Source organism: Lutra lutra, chromosome 5 (genome assembly GCF_902655055.1).
Source record: "Lutra lutra chromosome 5, mLutLut1.2, whole genome shotgun sequence".
Taxonomy (NCBI): domain Eukaryota; kingdom Metazoa; phylum Chordata; class Mammalia; order Carnivora; family Mustelidae; genus Lutra; species Lutra lutra.
Genome location: NC_062282.1, coordinates 11,148,735 through 11,170,618, shown reverse-complemented (window position 1 = coordinate 11,170,618; position 21,884 = coordinate 11,148,735). Strand labels below are relative to the sequence as shown.

The following is a 21,884-nucleotide window of genomic DNA, read 5'->3' as shown; positions in this document are numbered from 1 at the left end:
CTTTTGTTAGTTTTACTTTAGGAGAACATCCTCTTAAGGTTATAATTTTAACTTTATTGGTCAATGCAGGTTTTAAAACCTTAAGTCAAAGTGTGACTTCTTTTCCCCATTATGTGGGGTAATTATCTGCTATTCACGTTTCTTGAGACTGGATTATGTCTTTAGCATTGTAATGCAATCCTGGCAGTAACTGCCTGGACCTACTAAAGACTTCACAGGTGAGGGGTTCAGCCCCCACAAGCCTTCTCTCACTTCAGATATCTGTCACGTGTTTGGATTTCCAGGCCACCAACACTTCTGAAGAACTGGCTAGAGATTCAGGGATTCCTATGCCTCGCGGTTCCCATAATTCACCAGAATGACTCTCAGAATTTAGGAAAGTGCTGTGCTAATGATTATGGTTTTATTACAAAAGATATGAATGAGGATCAGGCAAAAGAAGAGATGCAGCAAGTCAGGGGTTGGCAGGGTCCCAACTGTACCCATTCGGTGTCCTCAGAATGCATTGTCCTCCAGGCCCATCAGTGTGTATCCCCAACCAGGAGGCTCACCTGAACCACAATCTCCAGAGTTTTTACTGGGTTTCATTACATAGGCATGATGGATTGGATCATTGGCCATGTGATTGAACTCAGTCCCCAAGTCCCCTCCCTTCCTAAAAGGTCAGCTGAGAGCATGTGGTTCAAATCCCCAACCCCCCAATCACTTGGTTGGTCTTTCTGGCAAGAGTAGTCTGAGAAACCCGCCATGAATAACAAAGAAAATCCTGTTACTTAGGAAATTGCTGGTGTTTAAAGGCTCCCTCCTGGGAACCGGGGACAAAGGCCAGCCAAATTATTTAGTGTATAACAAGACCTTGTCACTGTATTTTTATTAGTAACTGTGGTATTGTTTACTCTGTTAAGGTGGTGAGGATCTGTAGGCTGTATCCCTTTAACATGAGACATTTATTAATTTCCTGGAAAAAGGTATATTTTATGTAGAAAGCAACTTGTTTGTTAATACAAAAACTCATAAACTATATAATAAATTTCTAGAAGTCATACCACACTGAAATATAATAATTAGGACAATAATAAAGCAGGCTTTCAAAACACAAACATCTGTGTTCTTTAGGATCCCATTATCTGATTCGCAAGTACATTAGCCCCGTTCCCTTCTACACGGTGTGAAGGGGGCATTGACAGTTCTGCTCGGAAGCATTGTAGGATCGTGTACTCTGTTTCGTGCCTCTTTGGACTGCTGAGTAGCCAAGCTTTCTACTAAGCTAGACTCATTAATTTTAGAGAGCTTCCAATTAGCCAAACTGCTGGAATTAACTTTCTCACTGTAGCTTTCCGCCGTTCATGCTGGGGTGAGTTCTGATAGAGATGAGCATTTGTCTCGAGATCTCCCACTTACCCAGATCCAAATGAAACTGAGGTTGTATATGAGAAGACAGATACTGGGCGTCCTGGCATGTCTGTGGGACCGTGATGGCCTGTAGTCCAGTCAAGGACACACGTCTGTTTTTCGACAGTTGTTTTCATTCGCGTTTCTTTTGTTTTTCCCACGGGGTCACATTCACATCTTTCATCAGTAGGATGACTGACTGTATGTCCCTCTTTGTCTGGGAAAGTCCAGCTTACTTCCATTGCCTTGGACTAATAATGGCATCCCCGTCACTATCAAAAGTGAGTAGTTTGGGCAAAAATTGTATGGTCACCTTATTGTTTTGGCTAAGGGAATTCAATCGGTCTTTTAAGAGAGATCTCAATTTTTTTCAAAACAAATATCATTTTAAGGGTTTTCCTCCTATTTTTGAAAGTAATCTATACCTATCTTTAAAAATGTAAATAATACAGAAAGGTAAGAAGAAAGTTTCTTTACAGAATTTCTAAAAAGGTTTATCTTTTCTAAAAATAATCTTAAAATGTTTTGAATATAACCATTTTATAAATGGTTGCATAGCATTCTCATTAAAAAAAATGAGAATCATAGAGCCTCGAAAGAAATTCCACATTTTTTTTCTTAGAACCACTTTTCCAAATGAAATCTTTTGCAGAAGACTAAGCTATAGAACGGATAACCACAGATTTGCTCTGGTGGCATTGGAGCTAGGCTCCTGAAATCCTTCCCAACTTTATCCTTGCTTCCTTCAGGGGACCCCATGATTGCACAGAATTCTTTTGACTCCTTAGAATATAGTTTGAAGATTAGTTTCCAAAGAAGAATCATAAGAGATTATATGTGAAATTATTTTTCCATGGTAAAGCTCTCTAAAAATGTCAGGTTTTACTGTTACTGTGACTGCAGTCAGGTGGAGGGAGCTCAAGTCCTTCTTTGTGTTCACACAGTTAGCTGGTACCAGAACCTGGTGAGAAACCGGGTTCCCATATGTTTTACTGTGCTTTTCCAGTTCACCCCTATGTCTCCTTCCAATGGCTCTTCTTTATCCACATTAGTATTCAAAAAACACTGATTTATCACTTAGTGCTCTTGTTTTATTTTTAGCTTCTATTTATGTGTTATTATATTTTCATGTTGTTTTAGATATTTTACTTTTTTAACAATGTGCTGTTGAGCATTTTAAACTTTATTAATGGAAGACTGTTTTCATTTGGTTTTAGTAACTTAAAATACAAGGGGAAGATCTTACTTAGGCAGTAGATGTCTTAATAAAGAACACAAGCTCTCAGTTTTTATCTTTTAGCTAAATAGCAGATATACAGAAGCCTAAAATTGAGCATACTTTATTTTTATTTATTTATTTAAGAGCAGATGGAAACTTTTATTATTCTCAGAGTTCTAAGGTATTGTAAACATGAAATAAAAACAGGGTGCTATTAAAAAAAAAACATAGAATACCAAAGAGAAGTTATACAAATGTCCAGTATTTTCTTATAATATCTTTCTAGCTTACTTTTTACATTTGTATCTCAAAATATTTCAATTTAATTGGGTGTAATATGTATGAAAATGATTTAAATGCTGATATATAGAGATACCTAAAATAATAATAAAACACCTTTCATTTTTATAATGCATTAAGCTCATCAGGTGCTTTTACATATATCATTTATGGATAATACTCTCTTGTGCATACACACACACACACACATATAAGTATTTGTTATTTAAATATCTTTATATACACTCCCACTTGTGACCATGCAGGTTATACAGATCTGTGATATGTCTTATTCACATAGATAGTGGTGTGAATGGTAAGCCCCCAAACTGGGCAGTGTACAACCTTCACAACTGCACATGGCCCATCAATATCCCTTCCAATGCAGTATTCCTCCTTCTCTGTGGTTGGGGAAACAGACATATATACAATCAAGTATAACTGATGTGATAAATGCTAGTTATGCTATAATCTAAGTATTGTAGACCCAGAGGGGGAAAGGAGTAGTTCCTTTAGAGGATTACAGAAATCAATGTAATGAAAGAGTTGACATTACTTGAAGAAATTCCATATTTATATTATATCAATATGATATGTTTTTAAAGGAATTATAGAGGCTGAATTTTCTACCAAGAAATTAACTCAGAAAATTGGTTATCTCTGGTTTTAGGGAGTCCCAGCTTAGAGTGGACAAGGGCAGCTTGCCTTATCTGCCTTCCTGAGTCTGTCTGGATTTCTAACCCTCAAGTTTTTATTTCTTAAAATGCCACTGTCACTACTTGGGTTAACCTTGATATGCTAGGTGAGTGTGAGATAGATATACAAGAAGATCAGAATCTTTTCTAGGTTCCATGGATTGCTTAAGATGATATCATGCGGACTACCATTCCCTGATTTCAGAGTAAAGTTTCTGTTTATTCTCAGAGAAGAGCATAAACCACCCTTAGTTCAGGTCCTTGCTAGAGATCTCAATTTTATTAATCAATAGCTGGGTTGAGAGAAACATTTATGGACCATCATTCATCCGAATCAATATTTGACAAATTGTGTTTGGCTGAGGCTAATCATGAGAGAGATTTTTTGGCCCAGAAATGACTACTCTAGGAATATGTAAATAAGGATCTCTTATTCTTAATGTACATTAGCCAGTGAGCTGAGCATCACTTTATGGTGTGTGTCTTATTGTTAACTGAATATGAATGAATGAAGACTACAAGGGGCCAGGACAAAGAGACTGAGGAGGGTTTAGAGGAGAGACTGGACACGTTTAAGTGGAGACATCATGGAGTTCCTTGTAAGTCACTCCTGGGGAACCAGTGGAGTTGCGTGGGGTCACACTGCCCTTCAGAAGGTTCATTCTGGCTGCAGAGTGGAGGAAGAGATGGAAGAGATACGGGTGTCCTTGGAGAGACCCAGGAGGAGAGGAAGGTTGGGCTGGACCAGGTAACAAAGGGCGGAATAGAACCAGCATGAGGATGAATTCAAATTGTGATCAGGAAGCACAACCATTGTGGGCTAGGAACATGTGGTTAAAAGAGAGGGACAGAAGAGAGAGAAGGAGGTCACAGATGGCCCCCTGGTTTCTTTTCTTCATTTTCTATGTATCAAATACATGGTTTAAAAGATTTATTTCAGAGAGGGAGAGAGAAAGAAAAAGAGAGAGAGAGGGTGTGCCAGCAGGGGCAAGCTCAGAGAGAGAGAATCTCAAGCAGACTCTGCACTGAGCATGGAGCCTGACTCCGGGCTTGATGTCATGACCCTGAGATCATGATCTGAACCAAAACCAGAGTCGGATACTTCTCTGAGGGAGCGTCCCTGTATCAAATATTTATAAATCGGTACAGTGTGCCAGATGCCTTTCTAGACACAGAGGATGCGGTGATGAGCAAGATAAACAAGGTGCCCTCCCTTTTCACATTCTAGTGGGAGAGGCAGACAATATGCAGATAAACAAATATACCTATTTTTGTTAACTGGACTGTGGTTATCTCACCAAAACGGTGGTGGGTGGTCTCCCCCCGATGAAGGAGATCAGAGAGAGCGTGGGTGGCAGAACACTACAAAGATTAGCAGTGGTTCTTTAGATGGATTTTTTGGTGGAGGGGAGGCAGAAAATTCTGGGTAAAATTGTAAATCACACGATATAGGCAGTGTATATGTTTTTTAAAGAAGTTTCCAGGACTTATTGGAGGAGGCACCATTGGGGGGAGGGCCGCTTACGAGGTTGTGACATTAATTCCCATGAATTCCCAGGACAAGTAACAGTCCTCAGGCATATCACTGTTCAGGGAGGAGATACATTCAATAGCAATATTGAAATTATAAGAGAAGGGATGTATTGATGTTGGATGGGGAAATGTTCAGATGGTGCATTGGGTCGTTGATGTCATTCCCTCAAATGAGCACTTAGCAGGGAGTGCAGATTTTGGGGTAGGAGGCATTTATGTTTAGATATATTGCTTTTGTGATTAAGTAAATCTTAAAAAATTTTAAAAAAAGATATGTTGATTTTGTGATGCTGTGTATCATTCATGTGGGGAAGTCCAGCTGGAGAGACCAGTCACTTAAGGTGGTTTTCCTGAACATTTCCCGGTAGATAAATGATGGAGTAGAAGCCGCAGTTATTGTATTTCAGGCCTTTAGGAGGTGTCCCCAAACTTCAGATTATGCACTAATGGGTAGCAGTTCTAAAAACAGAAAGGTCTCAATTCCAGGGTCACAAGGCTATTTCATTTCACCCCTCCCCTCTTTTTGCTTTTGTCAGCTCAGCTCTTTTATGACATATATAGCATACTAGTAATTTCCCTCTTATTTGGACAAAGAAATAGGGTTACAATGGAGGGAAAGCAAGTGCACATATGAGGCTATTACTCCATATTATCCCACCTATGGCCTTTTAGCTCCTAGATGGCCCCTGAGACATAAAATCTTCATGTGCCTGTGAGTTCTCATTAACAGACAAGGGAATGTCTGGAAGGCTCTGGCTTGCCATAGGGAGGTGTCAGGAGATTATTAATTGCCTTATGCATTTAAATTCATTGAAAAGCAGAGCTAAATTTAGCCTAATACATTACTTTAAACAGTTTGCTTTTATGTCAGGGAAATAGGAAATTCTTTTTGCCATTGCACTGTTGTCATGAGAGATTTACTTTGTAATTGAATGAGTTGTGATATATTTATATATCTTTATATTTGGAAATGGTGAAAAAATTTTATGTCTCTTGCTATTATTCATTAAAATGGTGATGGAAAATTACAACTTCAAATTACCAACTGCAAAGATTTCCAAGGACAAATATATAGATTTTTGCTTATATGTTGCCTTTATTTTGTGGTTGTATCTTGGATTATTAAAGTCATTCTTAGCTGATTTGCTCTTTATCATGAAATAACTAAACTTTTTTTGGATAGGAGGAGAATGTATTTTATTGCAATAACCCCCTGCTTTCTCCTACATTTATACATCACCTTTAACAGGACTTAAAATCGTGAATCAGTAGATTACTACAGTAGTAGGAATGGAATGAGGCCTTTAAGACTGAGTTTCTAGAGCATGAGAACTGTGAAGTCTTTTCTGTTTTCTTTGTGGTCCTAGCTCTGGTTACTCAGTTCATGCATTTTGAATGATGGTTGATTTCCAAGCCACATGGTACTCTTATGGAAATGATCATACCGTGATCAATAGTCTGGATCAACCAATGAATGGGGAGATCCGGTATATTGATTCTATCTCCCCATCTTCCCCCTTACCTCTTCCAACACTCCTTCCATCAGTTTTTCTTTAAATTGAGGAATAGTTGACCTGTAACGTTACATTAGTTTAATCAATTGTCAAGTTCTTTTTCATATTGCTAGGGAAGATTTGTTTGTATTTTTAATAGAGCACAGTGTAGTCTTCTTTACCACCTAAGCTGAGAATGGAGCAATGAGAGAGACGCACATGGCGTAGTTTGCAGTTTTGTCTCAGGGGCTGAGAGGGGAGGGGATTCACTGTGATTCCGTCTGTCCCAAAGCACTGAATCTGGGTTGTGTTTGGCTACAGAAGCCACTGGCAGCCTTCTCAGTGGAGAGCAAGCAGTCTTCCAGTGGTGGCAGGCTGTCTGGCTCAGAGCACAGACCTGAGAAGCTTCTTGGGCAGTGCAGGGAAACTGGTGGAAGGGCTAAATTATTTTTTGAATAATGGGGTTGGGGGATACAGTTTCGGCAACGCAGGAACAATAAGGTAAAAATCTGTAGAAATGGGACCAAGGAGTCCCATCCCACTAAAATATACACTAGTTAGAATTCCATTAACTCCTAAATTAAAGCAGATTTTCAAAAGTTAACATTATGGCAAGATAATTCAGGTACTTCATGTCCTGGTTTCCAGAACTAAAAAGAGTTTTGGGGTGTTTGTGAGTAATTCACGTCAATTCCAGTGTTCCTAGATTTTAAAAATCATTTGCCGTGCCTTAGAGGATATTTTCACGGATCTTTCTGTTGGCTTTCTTGTTTCACAGAAGACAATAGAGAGCTATGTGGATAAACGCATGGGTACAACATATGGCCCTCCTGCAGGAAAGAAGATGACTGTTTTTATTGATGATGTGAATATGCCAATAATCAATGAGTGGGGAGATCAGGTATATTGATTCCATCATGTGGTTCATTTCAATTCAGCATTGATTTATGCCTTGAGGAGTAAATATTTTCCCACTTTTTCAATATGCTGTTCCTCAATTCCAACAAATTTCATTATCTGGAAACACTCAAGGAGTTAGTTTCTGGGATGTAAAGGAGTGACCTTTTAATTCTGAAAGTTGTCTTTCTTAGGTTACTAATGAGATAGTACGACAGCTGATGGAACAGAATGGATTTTATAACCTAGAGAAGCCTGGGGAGTTTACCAGCATCGTGGACATCCAGTTTTTGGCAGCCATGATCCATCCTGGGGGTGGACGCAATGATATCCCACAAAGACTCAAGAGGCAGTTCTCTATATTTAACTGCACGTTGCCTTCTGATGCTTCCATGGACAAGATCTTTGGTAAAATGGTGTCAAGGGGGTTTGGGGAAGCAAGAACATCTGCTTGCATTCCAATCAGAAAATATGCACTCAGAGGTCAACACAGAAGGGGCTTTGGGTGGCTCCTTAGTCTTTACCCTTATCACTCACCAGTTGTGTTTATTTTTATTTTTAATTTTTTAAAGATTTTATTTATTTATTTGACAGAAAGATTGAGAGAGAGAGAGAGATCACAAGTAGGCAGAGAGGCAGGCAGAAATTTGGGGGAAGCAGGCTCACTGCTGAATGGAGAGCCTGATGTGGGGCTCGATCCCGGGACGCTGAGATCATGACCTGAGCCAAAGGCAGACAGATGCTTTAACCCACTGAGCCACCCAGGTGCCCTACCAGTTGTGTTTATATCAGGATTTTGTTTCTATAAGGATTTATTATATCCTGAATTGGGTGCGTATGCAGATCTTTTCTATCTTTGTTCTTCTTAAAGTAACTGTTGCTGGCTTAGGCAAGGTAGTGAAACATTAAATGAACAAGGAGATGATGAGATTGTTTCCTCATGGATATACCTATATGAGGTCCGGATTGATGGAATACCGTTCCAAAAGTTTGTGTACTTTAACCAACCCACATAATGGTTTTGGCCAAAGAAATAATTTTGCCTATAGCAGAAATTAGCCAGAGTTTGATCTCAGAGTAATTTATAGGATTGAAATCAGGTTATTGGTTGATTAATTAGGTAGTATTTCAGAAATAATATTATTGAAGAAACACTGGCCCAGTAGATAACTATGATAGTTTAAGAAATGAAAAGAGTTTATAGGGGCACCTAGGTAGCTCAGTGGGTTAAGCCTCTGCCTTTGGCTCAGGTCATGATCTCAGATTCCTGGGGTTGATCCCCGCCTATGGCTCTCTGCTCAGCAGGGAGCCTGCTTTGCTCTCTCTGCTTGCTTCTCTGCCTACTTGTGATCTCTCTCTCTGTCAAATAAATAAAAGAAAAAGAAAAGAGTTTATAGTTGATTTTGTAGTTAACCCTTTGCAGAAAAAGAGTGTAAAATTAGGTACACATGGTGTTAGGTATTAATTTGCCACTTCTGAAACTGCTGCTGAGAGAAAACTTATTAGGATTACCCTAATGAATTTCTGGCAGACTAAAATGTCATCTCAGCACCCCGAGCTACTGGAGTGTGGAAGTATCCGCCTTCAATTGCGGCAGTGGGCAAAAGTTTGGAAGCCAAATGATATGTGAATGATCTAAACCTGGGAAAAGTACGACGGACCAGAAAAAAGGACTATTATCAATTTTAATTATTCTCCTTTTTGCCTAGAAAGTTTTACATATAAAGTAAATTAAAATATTTTATAATGCATGGAAAGGCAACAACAGAATGGAGAAATCTTAGGGTTCATGAGACCTCCCTGTCTCTTATGTCTTTGTAAGGCAACTTTATATATTTATCATTACTCATTTAATAATATTGAATTTGTTCAGCTAGAGCTTGCAGTGGTAATTCTTAATCAACCTGCCAGTAGTCAAATGCTAACTGACTTGCACCTGTATCTATTTTTTAGATTAAAAAAAGAGAACATTAATATAAATTCCTTTGGTATGTGGCCATCTATTAAAATGTGTATAATATTTGTGCTAACTCTACATTATACTGGTTTTCATTTTAATTTCACTGTCTTGAACCATCACTCAAAATGTTAATGACTTTGTTCCTCTTTCAGGTGTTATTGGGAGAGGCTACTACTGTGCTCAGAGGGGTTTCTCAGAAGAAGTGAGAGATTTAGTGATGAAATTGGTTCCCCTGACACGCCGACTGTGGCAGATGACCAAGATTAAAATGCTCCCTACACCAGCAAAATTCCATTACATATTTAACCTTCGAGATCTTTCCAGGATCTGGCAGGGTATGCTGAACACCACCTCGGAGGTTATCACGGAACCGGATGTGAGTGATACATAGGGAAACAAATGGCATTGTTATTTATTCTATGCCCTAAATACTATTCATAATGTAATTTTTGTGGAATGATGAGATATTTTGGGATGTTTTGGCATGGATATTAATTTTTTGGGTTGTTTTCAACTGATATAAATAAGGGAAAAGTATGTCAGAATTTCTTTAAAAAATTCCATTAAATTAATTTATGTTTAAGGAAATAGCATACACAGTTATTTTCTAATGAGTGGAATAAAAGAAGCAATTGATCTTATTTTCCCATTATAAGCTATTCTCCTTATACTAAATAACAGAAAGAACCACTATTGATTTTATTATGTAATAGTCTTCATAGTTTAAACTCGACATTTTTAACTTTAAAAAAGTAGCTATCTTTATAAACATTCAAAGTTGAAGAGACCATTTTATTGTTCATCATCCTCAATCTTTCCTTTCTAAGTAACTAGATGCACTAAAAGAATTATGTCTCTTGGTATAATTGAAAAGCAGAAAACTAGAAAGTTCATTTGGCTGAAAAATGAGCATTTATACACACACTTGAATATAAAAGTTCCTAGCATTAAAAGAATTCTCTTCAAACTAGAAAACTTACGGAAAAATCCAGTATTTTTTTTTCCCCCAAAGCTTGGCCGGTGTGCTCAGGCATAGGTAACGTCGGCTTCTCTAATAGCTTTTCATGGAATGGAGGAGGTGGTTAAACAATTAGGTTTTAGGGCTTTGTCCGCATAAACACACAGGGAGAGTTGAGATATCCACCAGACTGTCACTAGGCATACCAAGTAGTGACTATAAAAAAACCCCAACTTTGCCCTAGATGCTCACAAAGTAGGTAACGACAGTGGCTGACTCCAAGACAAGACATACCAGGGAAAATTCACGCTCCTTATTACAGAGAACAGAGAATCATTTTACCAGCAGGGAACATTTTATCTTGACTTTTCCCCCTCAAATTTATTAACAAATTAATGGTAATACAGAATGCATGTCCCAAATATTATTTTCTTGAGTAGCCATTTTTTTTTAATTTTTTTATTTTTTCAGCATAACAGTATTCATTATTTTTGCACCACACCCAGTGCTCCATGCAATCTGTGCCCTCTACAATACCCACCACCTGGTGCCCCCAACCTCCCATTTTTGATGCTTACTTTAAATTACCATAAATAGTTCCAGCAATCATTGAATGTATTTTACTAAGTTCCTTTTATATTTTGGTAACCAAATAATACTTTACATTAGTAATTGAAAGGTTTAAAAAACCTCCTAACTTTCAGAGTGCTAGCAAGTTAAGGAATTTCTACCAGTCTTTCAACTCCAATGAGCTTCCCACACAAAGGGGTGGGTAGAGCAATTAATTTCCTCAACTTCCAGTTAACTTTGAAGCTTGGATTATGGAGAGTAGGTGATTGCATTGTTCAGATAATCCAGATTTTTGCCACAAATTTCCTTCACATTGTGTTAAGTAAATATACCTTTGTAATATTTCCATTGTGTACATGAGAGTTGTTTATATACTATATTTTATATTATGCTCTGGCCACTGGAATATAGGTGTCTTATCCAAACAGACTCATTTATCACAGACTTAAGACTTTCACATAAAATATTACCCCGTTGGTTAATCAGAGTGGTTTTAGTAATTTATCAAAGGATGTTTTCATTTTAATTTAAAGACTGAAAATGAATAGACATTACTCTCTATTTGATATACTTGAATGAGACCAATAGGAAATGAAGTTAAGTATGTTTTAACCTCAGGTTTTTAAAATATAATATCTTAGATCAGGAAGGATGGTGCTCTGTAATTCTGTCAATTTGATTCTCAACTGTGGCAAATAGAAACTAGTAACACATTTTAATTATGCTTTTGACAGGTACTGTTACAGCTGTGGAAGCACGAGTGTAAACGTGTTATAGCTGATCGTTTCACGGTGTCCAAAGATGTGACCTGGTTTGATAAGGCGTTAGCTGGTCTGGTGGAGGAGGAGTTTGGTGAAGAGAAAAAACTCTTGGTGGATTGTGGAATGGATGCTTATTTTGTGAATTTCTTGAGGGACGCACCTGAAGCTACAGGTAAACTATTGAGTGGAATTTGAAATTCACCAAAGGGATACCTGAAGACAGAAGGTTCAGTTTAGGTGTGTTGAATTTCTGTCAAGTAAGCTTCACTGAAACAAGCCAGGGACATAGTATGCGCTCAGTAAATAGAGACCAAGTGGATACTTAACTGAGTTCAGAGGTTAACTATTTTTTATGCATATTAGTCTTTCCTATTAAGGTAGATTTGGGAGAAAAGACAGGGCAGGAGAAAGTGCCCAGGACTTAGAGAGGTCACACAGTGGTAGGTTTGAGGAAGGGATCTATCACGTAGTAACTGGGCGAGTCTCTGAACTTTCTTGAACCTCATTCTCCTCATTTATGAAAATGCAAATATTAATATATGCACCCTGGGGCACTGTGGGGAATAAATGAAATGTTATCTGGAGAGTGGGTTGGCAGTCTGCCAAATGAAAGGCAGCAAAAATGATAATTATTATTCGGGTCATCCTGACTGTTTGAAAATAGATAAACCTCAGATATCTGAGAAGACCATTGACTATAATTGGAAAGAGGCCTTGTGGACAGAAGCTTCCGTGGTTATGGTTCTATGAAAAATGAAGATGTATATTACTTTTCTTCTTTGGAAAAGAAGTAGTGCTCCAGTTACTTCTTTCCCTCAGAAATAACTGAGCTTAAGTAGACTATTTTCTTTCATTTGATTACCTCTTTTAATACTGAGAGTGAATTTTAAGTTAATTTCCATATTTAAAAAGGCATATTTAAATATATGCTATTGATATTGCGTATATGGTTGAAAATGATCAGCAGTGTCTTTCTAGTTTGGTAAGTATGTATATGATTTATCAAAAGTTTCTAAGCAACTGTTGCAAAAGGAGAATTCCTGCTGACTGTGCAGTTGGAGGGATCCTTCTACAGAAAGAAGCTGACACATTTTATTTTAAATGAGGTCACACACATACAAAAATCCTGTAACTGTAAGAGCATTTAAAATTAGAATTTATGTATCTCATTTCTTCTAATTCACAAGGATAAAAAATTAGGATTTATGTATTTTATTTCCTTTAATTCAGAAGGCTAAATAATTAGATGATGGTTTTCAAGGAGCAAAGCACAAGTGCTTTTTTGTGGGGCTGTTGCATTGGAGGCAAACACATAACCTTTTTTGACTTCCAAGCACTTTGTTTCTTGAATCTTGAGTTGAATATTTATGAAACACTGAAGTGACTATTGAAATTCAATTAGAGAGAGCTTTGCAAATAAGCCAATCTTCATGATTATGTTAAATCCGTTTTCTTGCTTTGTCATAATAAGGTTAATATGCTATTTTATCAGGACAGGGTCAGTGGAATATAATTATGTACTGCGAGGTTTGGAAGAGCCACTCCCTCTTCTAGTACCCAGCGAATTCCTAAGCTGTTATTGGCATATTGAACTCAAGAATCACTTTTTTTCCTGTTACTAATGTTAACTGCTGGTGAACTTCTCTATGCCCAGTTTAGCTTTTCTTTTGGCATTATGCTTTGTAGTCAAAGATGGAAGAGCATTACACTGGTATATTAGGTGTTTCTAATTGTTTTAGGAAAGCATATTGATTTTGGGGCACCTGGGTGGCTCAGTGGGTTAAGCTGCTGCCTTCAGCTCAAGTCATGATCCCAGGGTCCTTGGATGGAGCCCTGGATCAGGATCCCTGCTCAGCAGGAAGCCTGGTTCTTCCTCTCCCATACCCCCTGCTTATGTTCCCTTCCTCGCTGTGTCTCTCTCTGTCAAATCAATAAATAAAAACCTTAAAAAAAAGTATATTGATTTTAATACATCTTACCCCAGTGACATAATTCACTATGTTTATTTAGGAAATCACTATTCTGTTTTCTCTCAGTCCTCTCCTTCCATTCCCCAAATTCACTTTTGTCTTCACCACTAGCCTGAAATTCCTGATTCATAAGAATTTCCTAAGTAAATGCAATGACCTTTTTCTTTTTTTCTTATTGAAAAATCTTTTAAGTGTTGACCTCTTTAGCTGATTTTGACATGAAATCCCTACTTTTTCCATCTTCATTCTGACCATTAAGCGAATACCTCTGGAAACTTCCTTGAAATGCCAATATTCAAATATAGATTTGGATTAAATTCAACATATATAACATTATTTGAAATTGTCCCTTTCTAGACCGTAAAGAACTAAGACTAGGTAGGATCACAAGAAATCCAATGCTTTTACTGTTGTTTGCTTACTTTCTTTCTTTTTTTAAAAAAATTATTTATTTATTAGAGAGAGAGGGAGAGAGGGAGGAGGGCATGCAAGTTGGGGGAAGGCAGAGGGAGAGAGAGAATCTCAAGCAGACTTCCCACTGAGCATGGAGCCCACTGGGGCTCTGTCCCAGACCTTGAGATCCTGACCTGAGCCGAAAGCAAGAGTCAAACGCTCAACTGACTGAGCCACCTAGGTGCCCCTGCTTTCTTTTCTTTTCTAAAAACATATAATATGGCATTCAGATGAAATCGGTATCATTGAATGTGAAAATGTTGAGTTATGAGTATATTAATTTAGGTTGAAGGAACTAGGAAAGCCTAGTGATTTGAAGAAAGCAAATTGTTTTGCCCCAATCTAGGTGAAACGTCCGAGGAGGCTGATACTGAAATGCCCAAAATTTATGAGCGAATTGAATCTTTTGATCACCTGAAAGAGCGTTTGAATATGTTCCTGCAGCTGTATAACGAGAGCGTCCGCGGCATGGGCATGGATTTGGTCTTCTTCCAGGACGCCATGGTTCACTTAGTCAAGGTCAGTGGCCACACCCAGTAACCCCTCCCCAAAGTGATGGGTGCTTGGCTTCCCACCAGAGTTTTTTTTTTTCTCTCCTCTTTCATCTCCTGGAAGAATATTCAATTTGCAAATAAACTCAATGCCATATTCCAATTTCATTTCCAAACGGAATGCACCATGTCACACCTGTAGGCTGAAAATCAGCCGGAATATCAGAGCATGGATACTTTCCATGTGTGATATAATTTTATCCAGTGTTGGTATATGGCTTCTGGCTCAGTGTTTTCACCACATTGAATGAATGCAGTTGACATCTGAGTTCAAAGCACAGGCAAAAAGTCTACTTATTTTTTTGCATTATGCAAAAAAGAGCTGTAAAAAATAGTGTGTGAACTTTGAAGACATTATGCTCAGTGAAAGAAGCCAGTCACGAAAGGATAAATACTGTTATGATTCCACTTATTGGAGATACTTAGTCTAGTCAAAATCATAGAGACCGCAAGTAGAATGGTGATTGCCTGGGGCTTGGAGGTAGGGAGAATGGGGAGTGTTTATGGTCCAGAGTTTCATTTTTGCAAGATGAAAAGAGTTCTGAAGATGGTTGGTAGTGGTTGTTACACAGCAATGTAAATGTGCTTAATCCCATAATTCCATTGAACTATGCACTTAATAGTTAAGACAGTAAATTTTATGTTATATATATTTTACCACAGTTAGGAATGATAATTTAAAAAGAATTCATAAACGATTGAGTTTGAGTTGGATGAAAATTCTGTTAGAATGAAGTCTACCAGGAGAGTACATTTTCCTTTCTACTTTGTCACAGGAGACATTCCAGTATCTATTCATAGGATGGTTGACTCTCAAAGGTTGGAAGTAAAATATGTTATTTATTTGATAACTTATGTGACCTAATTTATCTGTGGATGATGCCATTTTAAATCTGTTGTTGATACTCTCACTCTCTTGATGTCAGTTACTTTTTCAGGCTACATCCTTTTAGTTACAAAGAGGGTAGCTCGAGGCTGTCTTCCATTACTTGGGTTTATCCATTAGGAAAAAATCTCATATTTACAAAGTGTCACCTCTGATAATTACTGAAGCTGAAGTTCATCTAGTCGATCCTCACTCTGAAAGTAGAATAGGGTGGGGAAAGCTGGAGTATGTCAGGGAGAGGGAGGAAGACTGTTGTAGATTGAGTCTCCCCCACTAGGGCATATAGCTTGGACATTCTAAATTCTCAGAGTCTGAAACATCTCTACTGAATTGTGAGCACAAATGTTCTTCCAAATATAAATAATGATTCTGTCATATTTAATGATTAAGAGGAAGAAGAAAGAAAAGAAATAATACCAAAGACAACTTTATAACAAATGTCTTTTGGAGACAAATCTGATTGGCCTAGGATCTCGTAATTGCTCAGATTAAAGATGAGACTTTATGTTAGTCTTATGTTTGAGGAAGTTCTCTAGAACTCTCTTGTTTCTGTGTTTCATGAACAGACCATGAAGTGATGACCATTTCTTCACAACGTGGGGACATGACATTTGAGGCACATATGTCTTAGCATAGGGTCTTTGACTGCTTTTCCTCAACTTCCCTCTTAGCCTCTTGTGTCTGCTCTGGAATCGGGTGAGGAATTCGTGACTGGAGTTCTTGAGTAAGGTATTGATTGCATTCCTCATGGTCTCCTAGGCTGACCCTCTCTTCTATTTTTCTGTTTCCTGGGACAGTATATCCCAACTGTGTTGCGTGAATGTGAACCTTGAAATGTGTGACTTAGTCATAAGACATGACAGAAGCCAAGAGACAGAATTAAGATGAAAACTGCAGCAATACAGGGTGTGATATGAGACCAGACATATTTCTTGGTTCCTTTTTTCATTAAAATAAAGATTTTCTTTCAAAACACAGAGTACCTCTGTGGTAGCTCTTTTGCGTCTTTGGTAAAGATTCAAACCATGGTGCATGTGGCTTTTCATGGTATAGCCCCTGTGTAGCACTCTGGCCAGTGGCTTGTACTCTGCTTAGCATGTAATCCGGAAAAATCGGCTATCCCTGATGAAGCACATCCTGTTTCCAGAGCACTTCACCTATGCGCTGACTCGTGTGAAATTTGTCACTGTGTGTGTTTGTCTTCCTTACTGGGCAATAAACTCTGTGAGCATGGGCACCCAATTTATTCACCTCAGTATTCAAGAGATGGAGAATAGGCACACTTGAGATACTAGATAGATTGGTTTGGAATTTAACCCCACCCCTGGTGTGGCCCTAAAGCACCCTTTGCTGCCTCGTCTCCTGATATTTCTGTACCTCGTACTGGAGTTCCGTTTCTATGGGGACACCTCAGCCCTTTTGCTGATTCTGAGACTTTCTGTAGCCCATCGTTTCTTTCTAAAATGTAGCTCAGCTTCTGCCTGGCATGTCCCCTTCTTGATTTCAAGTTATTCCAAGATCCAGATCACTCTCCAGCTCCACACCCAAGACTTGCCTCTACCCAGCAGCACTATTTCCTTCACTATCATTCTTACCTGTTTCCACATTCACCGTGGACTGTGCATTCTCACATTTCTCTTAATAGGTCTCTCTTCTCCGCTAGCATGTGAGCACCTGTGGGGCAGGATGGGCAGTATTAATTTTTAAAATATTTGCTAAAAAAATTGAAGAATATTTCTGTCTCACAATCTGTATAGAGTAAGATGAAAGAGTCCCATTTAAAGGTTTTACTCAATTGTGTTTTCTCATTTAATTTTAGTTTGTAATTAGATTATGAGATTTGAGTCTCTTTTACACCCTTCTACTTGTTTGTTCACATTTATGTTCATTTGTTGTAGAGGGTTTAAGCATTTACTCTGTGCTAGAGACTGGGAACGGAAAATTTTAATATAAGACCTAGTTCTAGTTTCAGGAAAAGATGTGGGGTGAAGGTTCCCAATACCTAATTAATTAACAACAATTATTTAAACCCTTACCATATTCACCACCACCACTGAAAGGAAATGGTTATGACAAAAACTTTATATTTTGAAAAATGTTAATTAAGGAAAGACACAGAAGATTCTCATGTGGTTTTCGATAGCTCCTTAGCTGCCATATCTGTGCCTTTTGAAGGAATACCAGGGAAATAATATGAACAGATATTGGCAAAATCATTCTTGCCAGTACCGTTCCTACCCTGCCTGCAACAACTTTACAGAGAATCACAAGGGCATGCTGAATAGGAATGCCATGGGGGCATCCCCCACCTAGTCCACAGGCTCTCAGGTCCACAGCAGAGGCAAGAAAATGGTCTCCATTTCCCGTGCTCACACTAAGCTGGGGGAAATAATCTAAAAGACAAGCGTAGTCCCAACATTTTATTAAACCTCAATAATAAGAAAATAGGAGATGTATTCTGAGAAAGGATGTTTAGCAATCCACAGGCAGAATACAGAGCCCAGGTTACCCCAGGGAGTTTCCACCAGCTGCAGAGAAGTGACTTTCTCAGCCCTGTCTCACACTCTGTCATCAGTTTGCGGACAAGGGGATATCACGGTAATTCCCCAGGTTCACACTGCAGCTAGGAGGGGAAGAGAAATAGTTATCATGCATGGAATATGGAGAAGCAAGCATCAAGGATAATCCTATACTGAATCTCCTCTAGGTGGGCGTTAGAAGCTAGGTGGTTGAAGCAGTTCATCAATAACAAAGCGAAAGAAACATGGACTTCTGCCATGAGGGGAACTTGAGCTAGTCTGGGGCTACTGACTCGCCCACCCATATTCACTTCTTGGGCAATTCCTTAGGTCTCACTGTCTGTGCCAAATAATGGGATAGTGTTTATGCCTGTTTTCTTCCTGTTCCTCTTCCTCTTCTTTTAAAAAACTCCATCACCTATGCTATACTTTGGGAATTTTCTTCCCTTCAATTTGAGCTCTCCGCCATTTTTCAAATGTTGAGGATATTCTCATCAACCGTGTGTTCTGTATTCCAAGAATACACATTGCCTTGAAATTTCAGTCTCTTTCCTGTCCCACTGCATTAGGTTGGGAGACTAAAAGGAAACCTCCACGTCCTCTTTATTTCTCTCCTTTGAAACCCAGAACAGGCCATAGGGATAGCTTGGGTTGACTTTTCAGTACTGGTCTCCTCTAGTTTCCCAAAGGCACCCCCAAAACACACCCTCTTCAAACAGCATTCTCTTTCAGAAATAGCCTCCTTCGTCCAGCCAGTGTATCTCTCCATGCCCATCCTGCGACACTTATGTCTTCCCAAATACTTATATAGGAAAAAAGTGGAATATTTGCACATTGAACAATGATATGTCCCTTTTTTATTGCACATTCTAGATCTCACGTGTCATTGGCACGCCCCGGGGAAATGCCCTCCTGGTCGGAGTGGGTGGATCAGGAAAGCAGAGCCTGACGAGGTTGGCTTCGTTCATTGCTGGCTATACTTCCTTCCAGATCACTCTGACAAGGTAACATGCTTTCACTTCAATTAACCTGAAATGGATTTTGATGGCAGGTTTTCAGAGGCCACTTGAACTAAAGAATGCATTTTTCTTATACATGAGGAATCAATCATTTTCCTTCCTAAATGTTGACTTATCATCGTCTCCTTTCAACTTTTATTATAGATTATGAAATTTTCACATTAATGATTTGCTTTTGAAGTATTTCAACCTCTGTCATTGTAATGAGTAGATGCCTCCTTGTTTTTATGTTATGCATGACATGAATATTATGTGTGTTCCTTGTGGTGTATTTCAGAAGGAATTTATCCCTACTAAATGTTACTTCAGATTTCAAGAATGTTAATAAACTAGAAAAGTAGATGGAAAATTTATACTGATTCACTCATTCATATATTTAGAAATAGTTATTGGACACCAGCCATGTGTCAGGCACTGGCTAGGTGCTGGGGAGTTCATGGTGACCAAGGTAAACCTGGCTCGTGTCATCACAGAGCTTCTAAATAGGCAAGGGGGTCAGGCAGCGGAGCAGTTCATTCAGGAAGGTGTCATACATAGGTGCTGTCTACTGGAAGAGAATAAATGAAGACCAACCAGCTCCTGCTGTAACATGGGGGAGGGACTCCTAGCTTAGTCTGGGGGATGGTCAGAAAAGGCTTCCTGGAGGAAAAGATATTTAAACTGAGACCCAAGTATGAATAGGAATTATCTCAGAGAAGAGGTGAGGTGCAGAGTGTCCCTGGCAAAAGAGTCAGCACACGTGAAGTTCACATTGAGGCCCTGGAAGAAGTTAAATATGGCGGGGTGTGCGGCATGAGATAGCAAGTGGGAAAGGGATAGAAATGGAGGCCATTGAAGGTATGATAAGGAATAGGGACTTTATCCTAAAGCAACAGGGAACCATTAATGAATTACTGATAGGAAGGGCCTGCGGGTTTGTATGTACAGAATACGGATGGAAGGAGCTAAATGGAAAGAGTTATAAGGCTGTCTCAGGGATCAAGGCAAGAGATGATGGGTCAAGAGTAGAAGCAGTGAGAATGGAGGAAAAAGGACAGACTCAGGATCACTGGGAAGTTGAATTTTTGAACTTGGTCCATCCTAGTTCTGGCTTGGGAAGCTAGTTGACTGATGCATACAACTCATCAAGGTAGGAAACCCTGGGAGGCGGGCGTCCTTGGTCCTAATTGTATAGTGTGGGTAAAACTAGGAAGTGAATCTCTTTCAGCATGGAGAGATACGCAGGGGTGACCCAGAGGGGCTGAACAGAATTTCAGGATTAATCAAGATGAGAGGCAAGAAGCCAGTTTGGAAAGTTTAGTTGGGCTGAGAATTATTAGAGGTTAACTTGTGGGTGGGAGCAGGAAGTCTTGCCTCTTGGCTGTGCTGTAGAGCTTTGGCTTGGCCCAGTCAGGTAAAGCATCCCTCCGTCTGTTCCTGATGGAGGCCCGTAGATACCTGCTAGGACAATTGGTAACTATTAACGCCACATCTAAGATCCCGTTGTCTGGGTTGTCACACTTTTCATTTGGTCAGAATTATAGGCTTCTGCTTGGAGAATAAATCCGAAAGGTTGCTCTTTGTTTTTCAAGTACTAGGACAGAGAGACATAATTCTCATTGCCTTGTGTATAATTCTACGAGTTTGTGGATAGCAGTTGAGTTAGGTAAAAGAAAACCCGTGCAGGAAACAGACTGGACTCTGACATTTTTGTTCCTAATATTTATATTACAGTTTTCAAAGCACATTTATATGCATAGGCTAGTTTGGTCTTCGAAGGAACTTTGTCAGTTAGCAAGGCATATAATAATATTAGCCTATCTTACAGCTGAGACTCAGAGGCTATCACTTATCTGAAATCCCACATCTGCCTGGGAATTGACCACAGTATTTCTGGTTTCTGGTCTGGCTTGACCTTCACTGTACCATACTGCCTCAGGAAAGATGTCTTATGGCTCCTCTCTCAGTGATCAGTTAGTTTCTCTGCATGTCATAAGGGTCATAGTCACCACCATTACTGATGAAGAGGACGGCCAACTCCTTTGCCTTCTCACACCTTCAAGAGACCATCTTACTGCCCAAGCCCGCGAATCGCTATGTGGCCAAGAATCAGGAAGCAAGAACCTCCCATTTGGGAAGCACAGCCATGAGTTAGAGGGCTGAGGCCATTATTTGAGGCAGTGGGCCCTTGATCCAGGGACTGGGTTGAAAGTTTTCCCAAGTCAGGAAGAGCTGAGGTGAGGTCTTTTCCTTTCTCTCTCTCTAATGGGGGACTGCATCTTTGAAATTCTTTTCTAATCTCTCAGATTGCACTTCTGTAGATATTTTCTTTCTTTCTTTCTTTTTTTTAAGATTTTATTTATTTATTTGACAGAGAGAGATCACAAGTAGGCAGAGAGGCAGGCAGAGAGAGAGGAGGAAGCAGGCTCCCTGCTGAGCAGAGAGCCCGACGTGGGGCTCGATCCCAGGACCCTGGGATCATGACCTGAGCCAAAAGCAGAGGCTTAACCCACTGAGCCACCCAGGCACCCCCTGCAGATATTTTTTTCTTTTTAAAGATTTTATTTATTTATTTGACAGAGAAAGAGATCACAAGTAGGCCGAGTGGCAGGCAGAGAGAGAGACGAGGGGAAGCAGGCTCCCAGCTGAGCAGAGAGCCCGGTGCGGGGCTCGATCCCAGGACCCTGGGATCATGACCTGAGCCGAAGGCAGAGGCTTAACCCACTGAGCTACCCAGGTGCCCCTGCAGA

The 21,884-nt window shown here is 39.3% G+C and overlaps 1 protein-coding gene across 5 annotated transcripts in view; it reads left to right on the top strand.

Annotated features, from left to right (window-relative positions):
* The window catches only part of DNAH5 (dynein axonemal heavy chain 5), a 277,211-nt gene that overhangs the window by 163,748 nt on the left and 91,579 nt on the right, over nucleotides 1–21,884 (top strand). For all 5 annotated transcript variants that reach the window (XM_047730540.1, XM_047730538.1, XM_047730537.1 and 2 more), the window contains 6 exons: nucleotides 7,390–7,512; nucleotides 7,703–7,916; nucleotides 9,621–9,844; nucleotides 11,731–11,929; nucleotides 14,527–14,699; nucleotides 19,010–19,140. In XM_047730540.1, coding sequence (XP_047586496.1) covers nucleotides 7,390–7,512; nucleotides 7,703–7,916; nucleotides 9,621–9,844; nucleotides 11,731–11,929; nucleotides 14,527–14,699; nucleotides 19,010–19,140 — 1,064 coding nt within the window. The remainder of the gene's footprint in view (nucleotides 1–7,389; nucleotides 7,513–7,702; nucleotides 7,917–9,620; nucleotides 9,845–11,730; nucleotides 11,930–14,526; nucleotides 14,700–19,009; nucleotides 19,141–21,884) is intronic.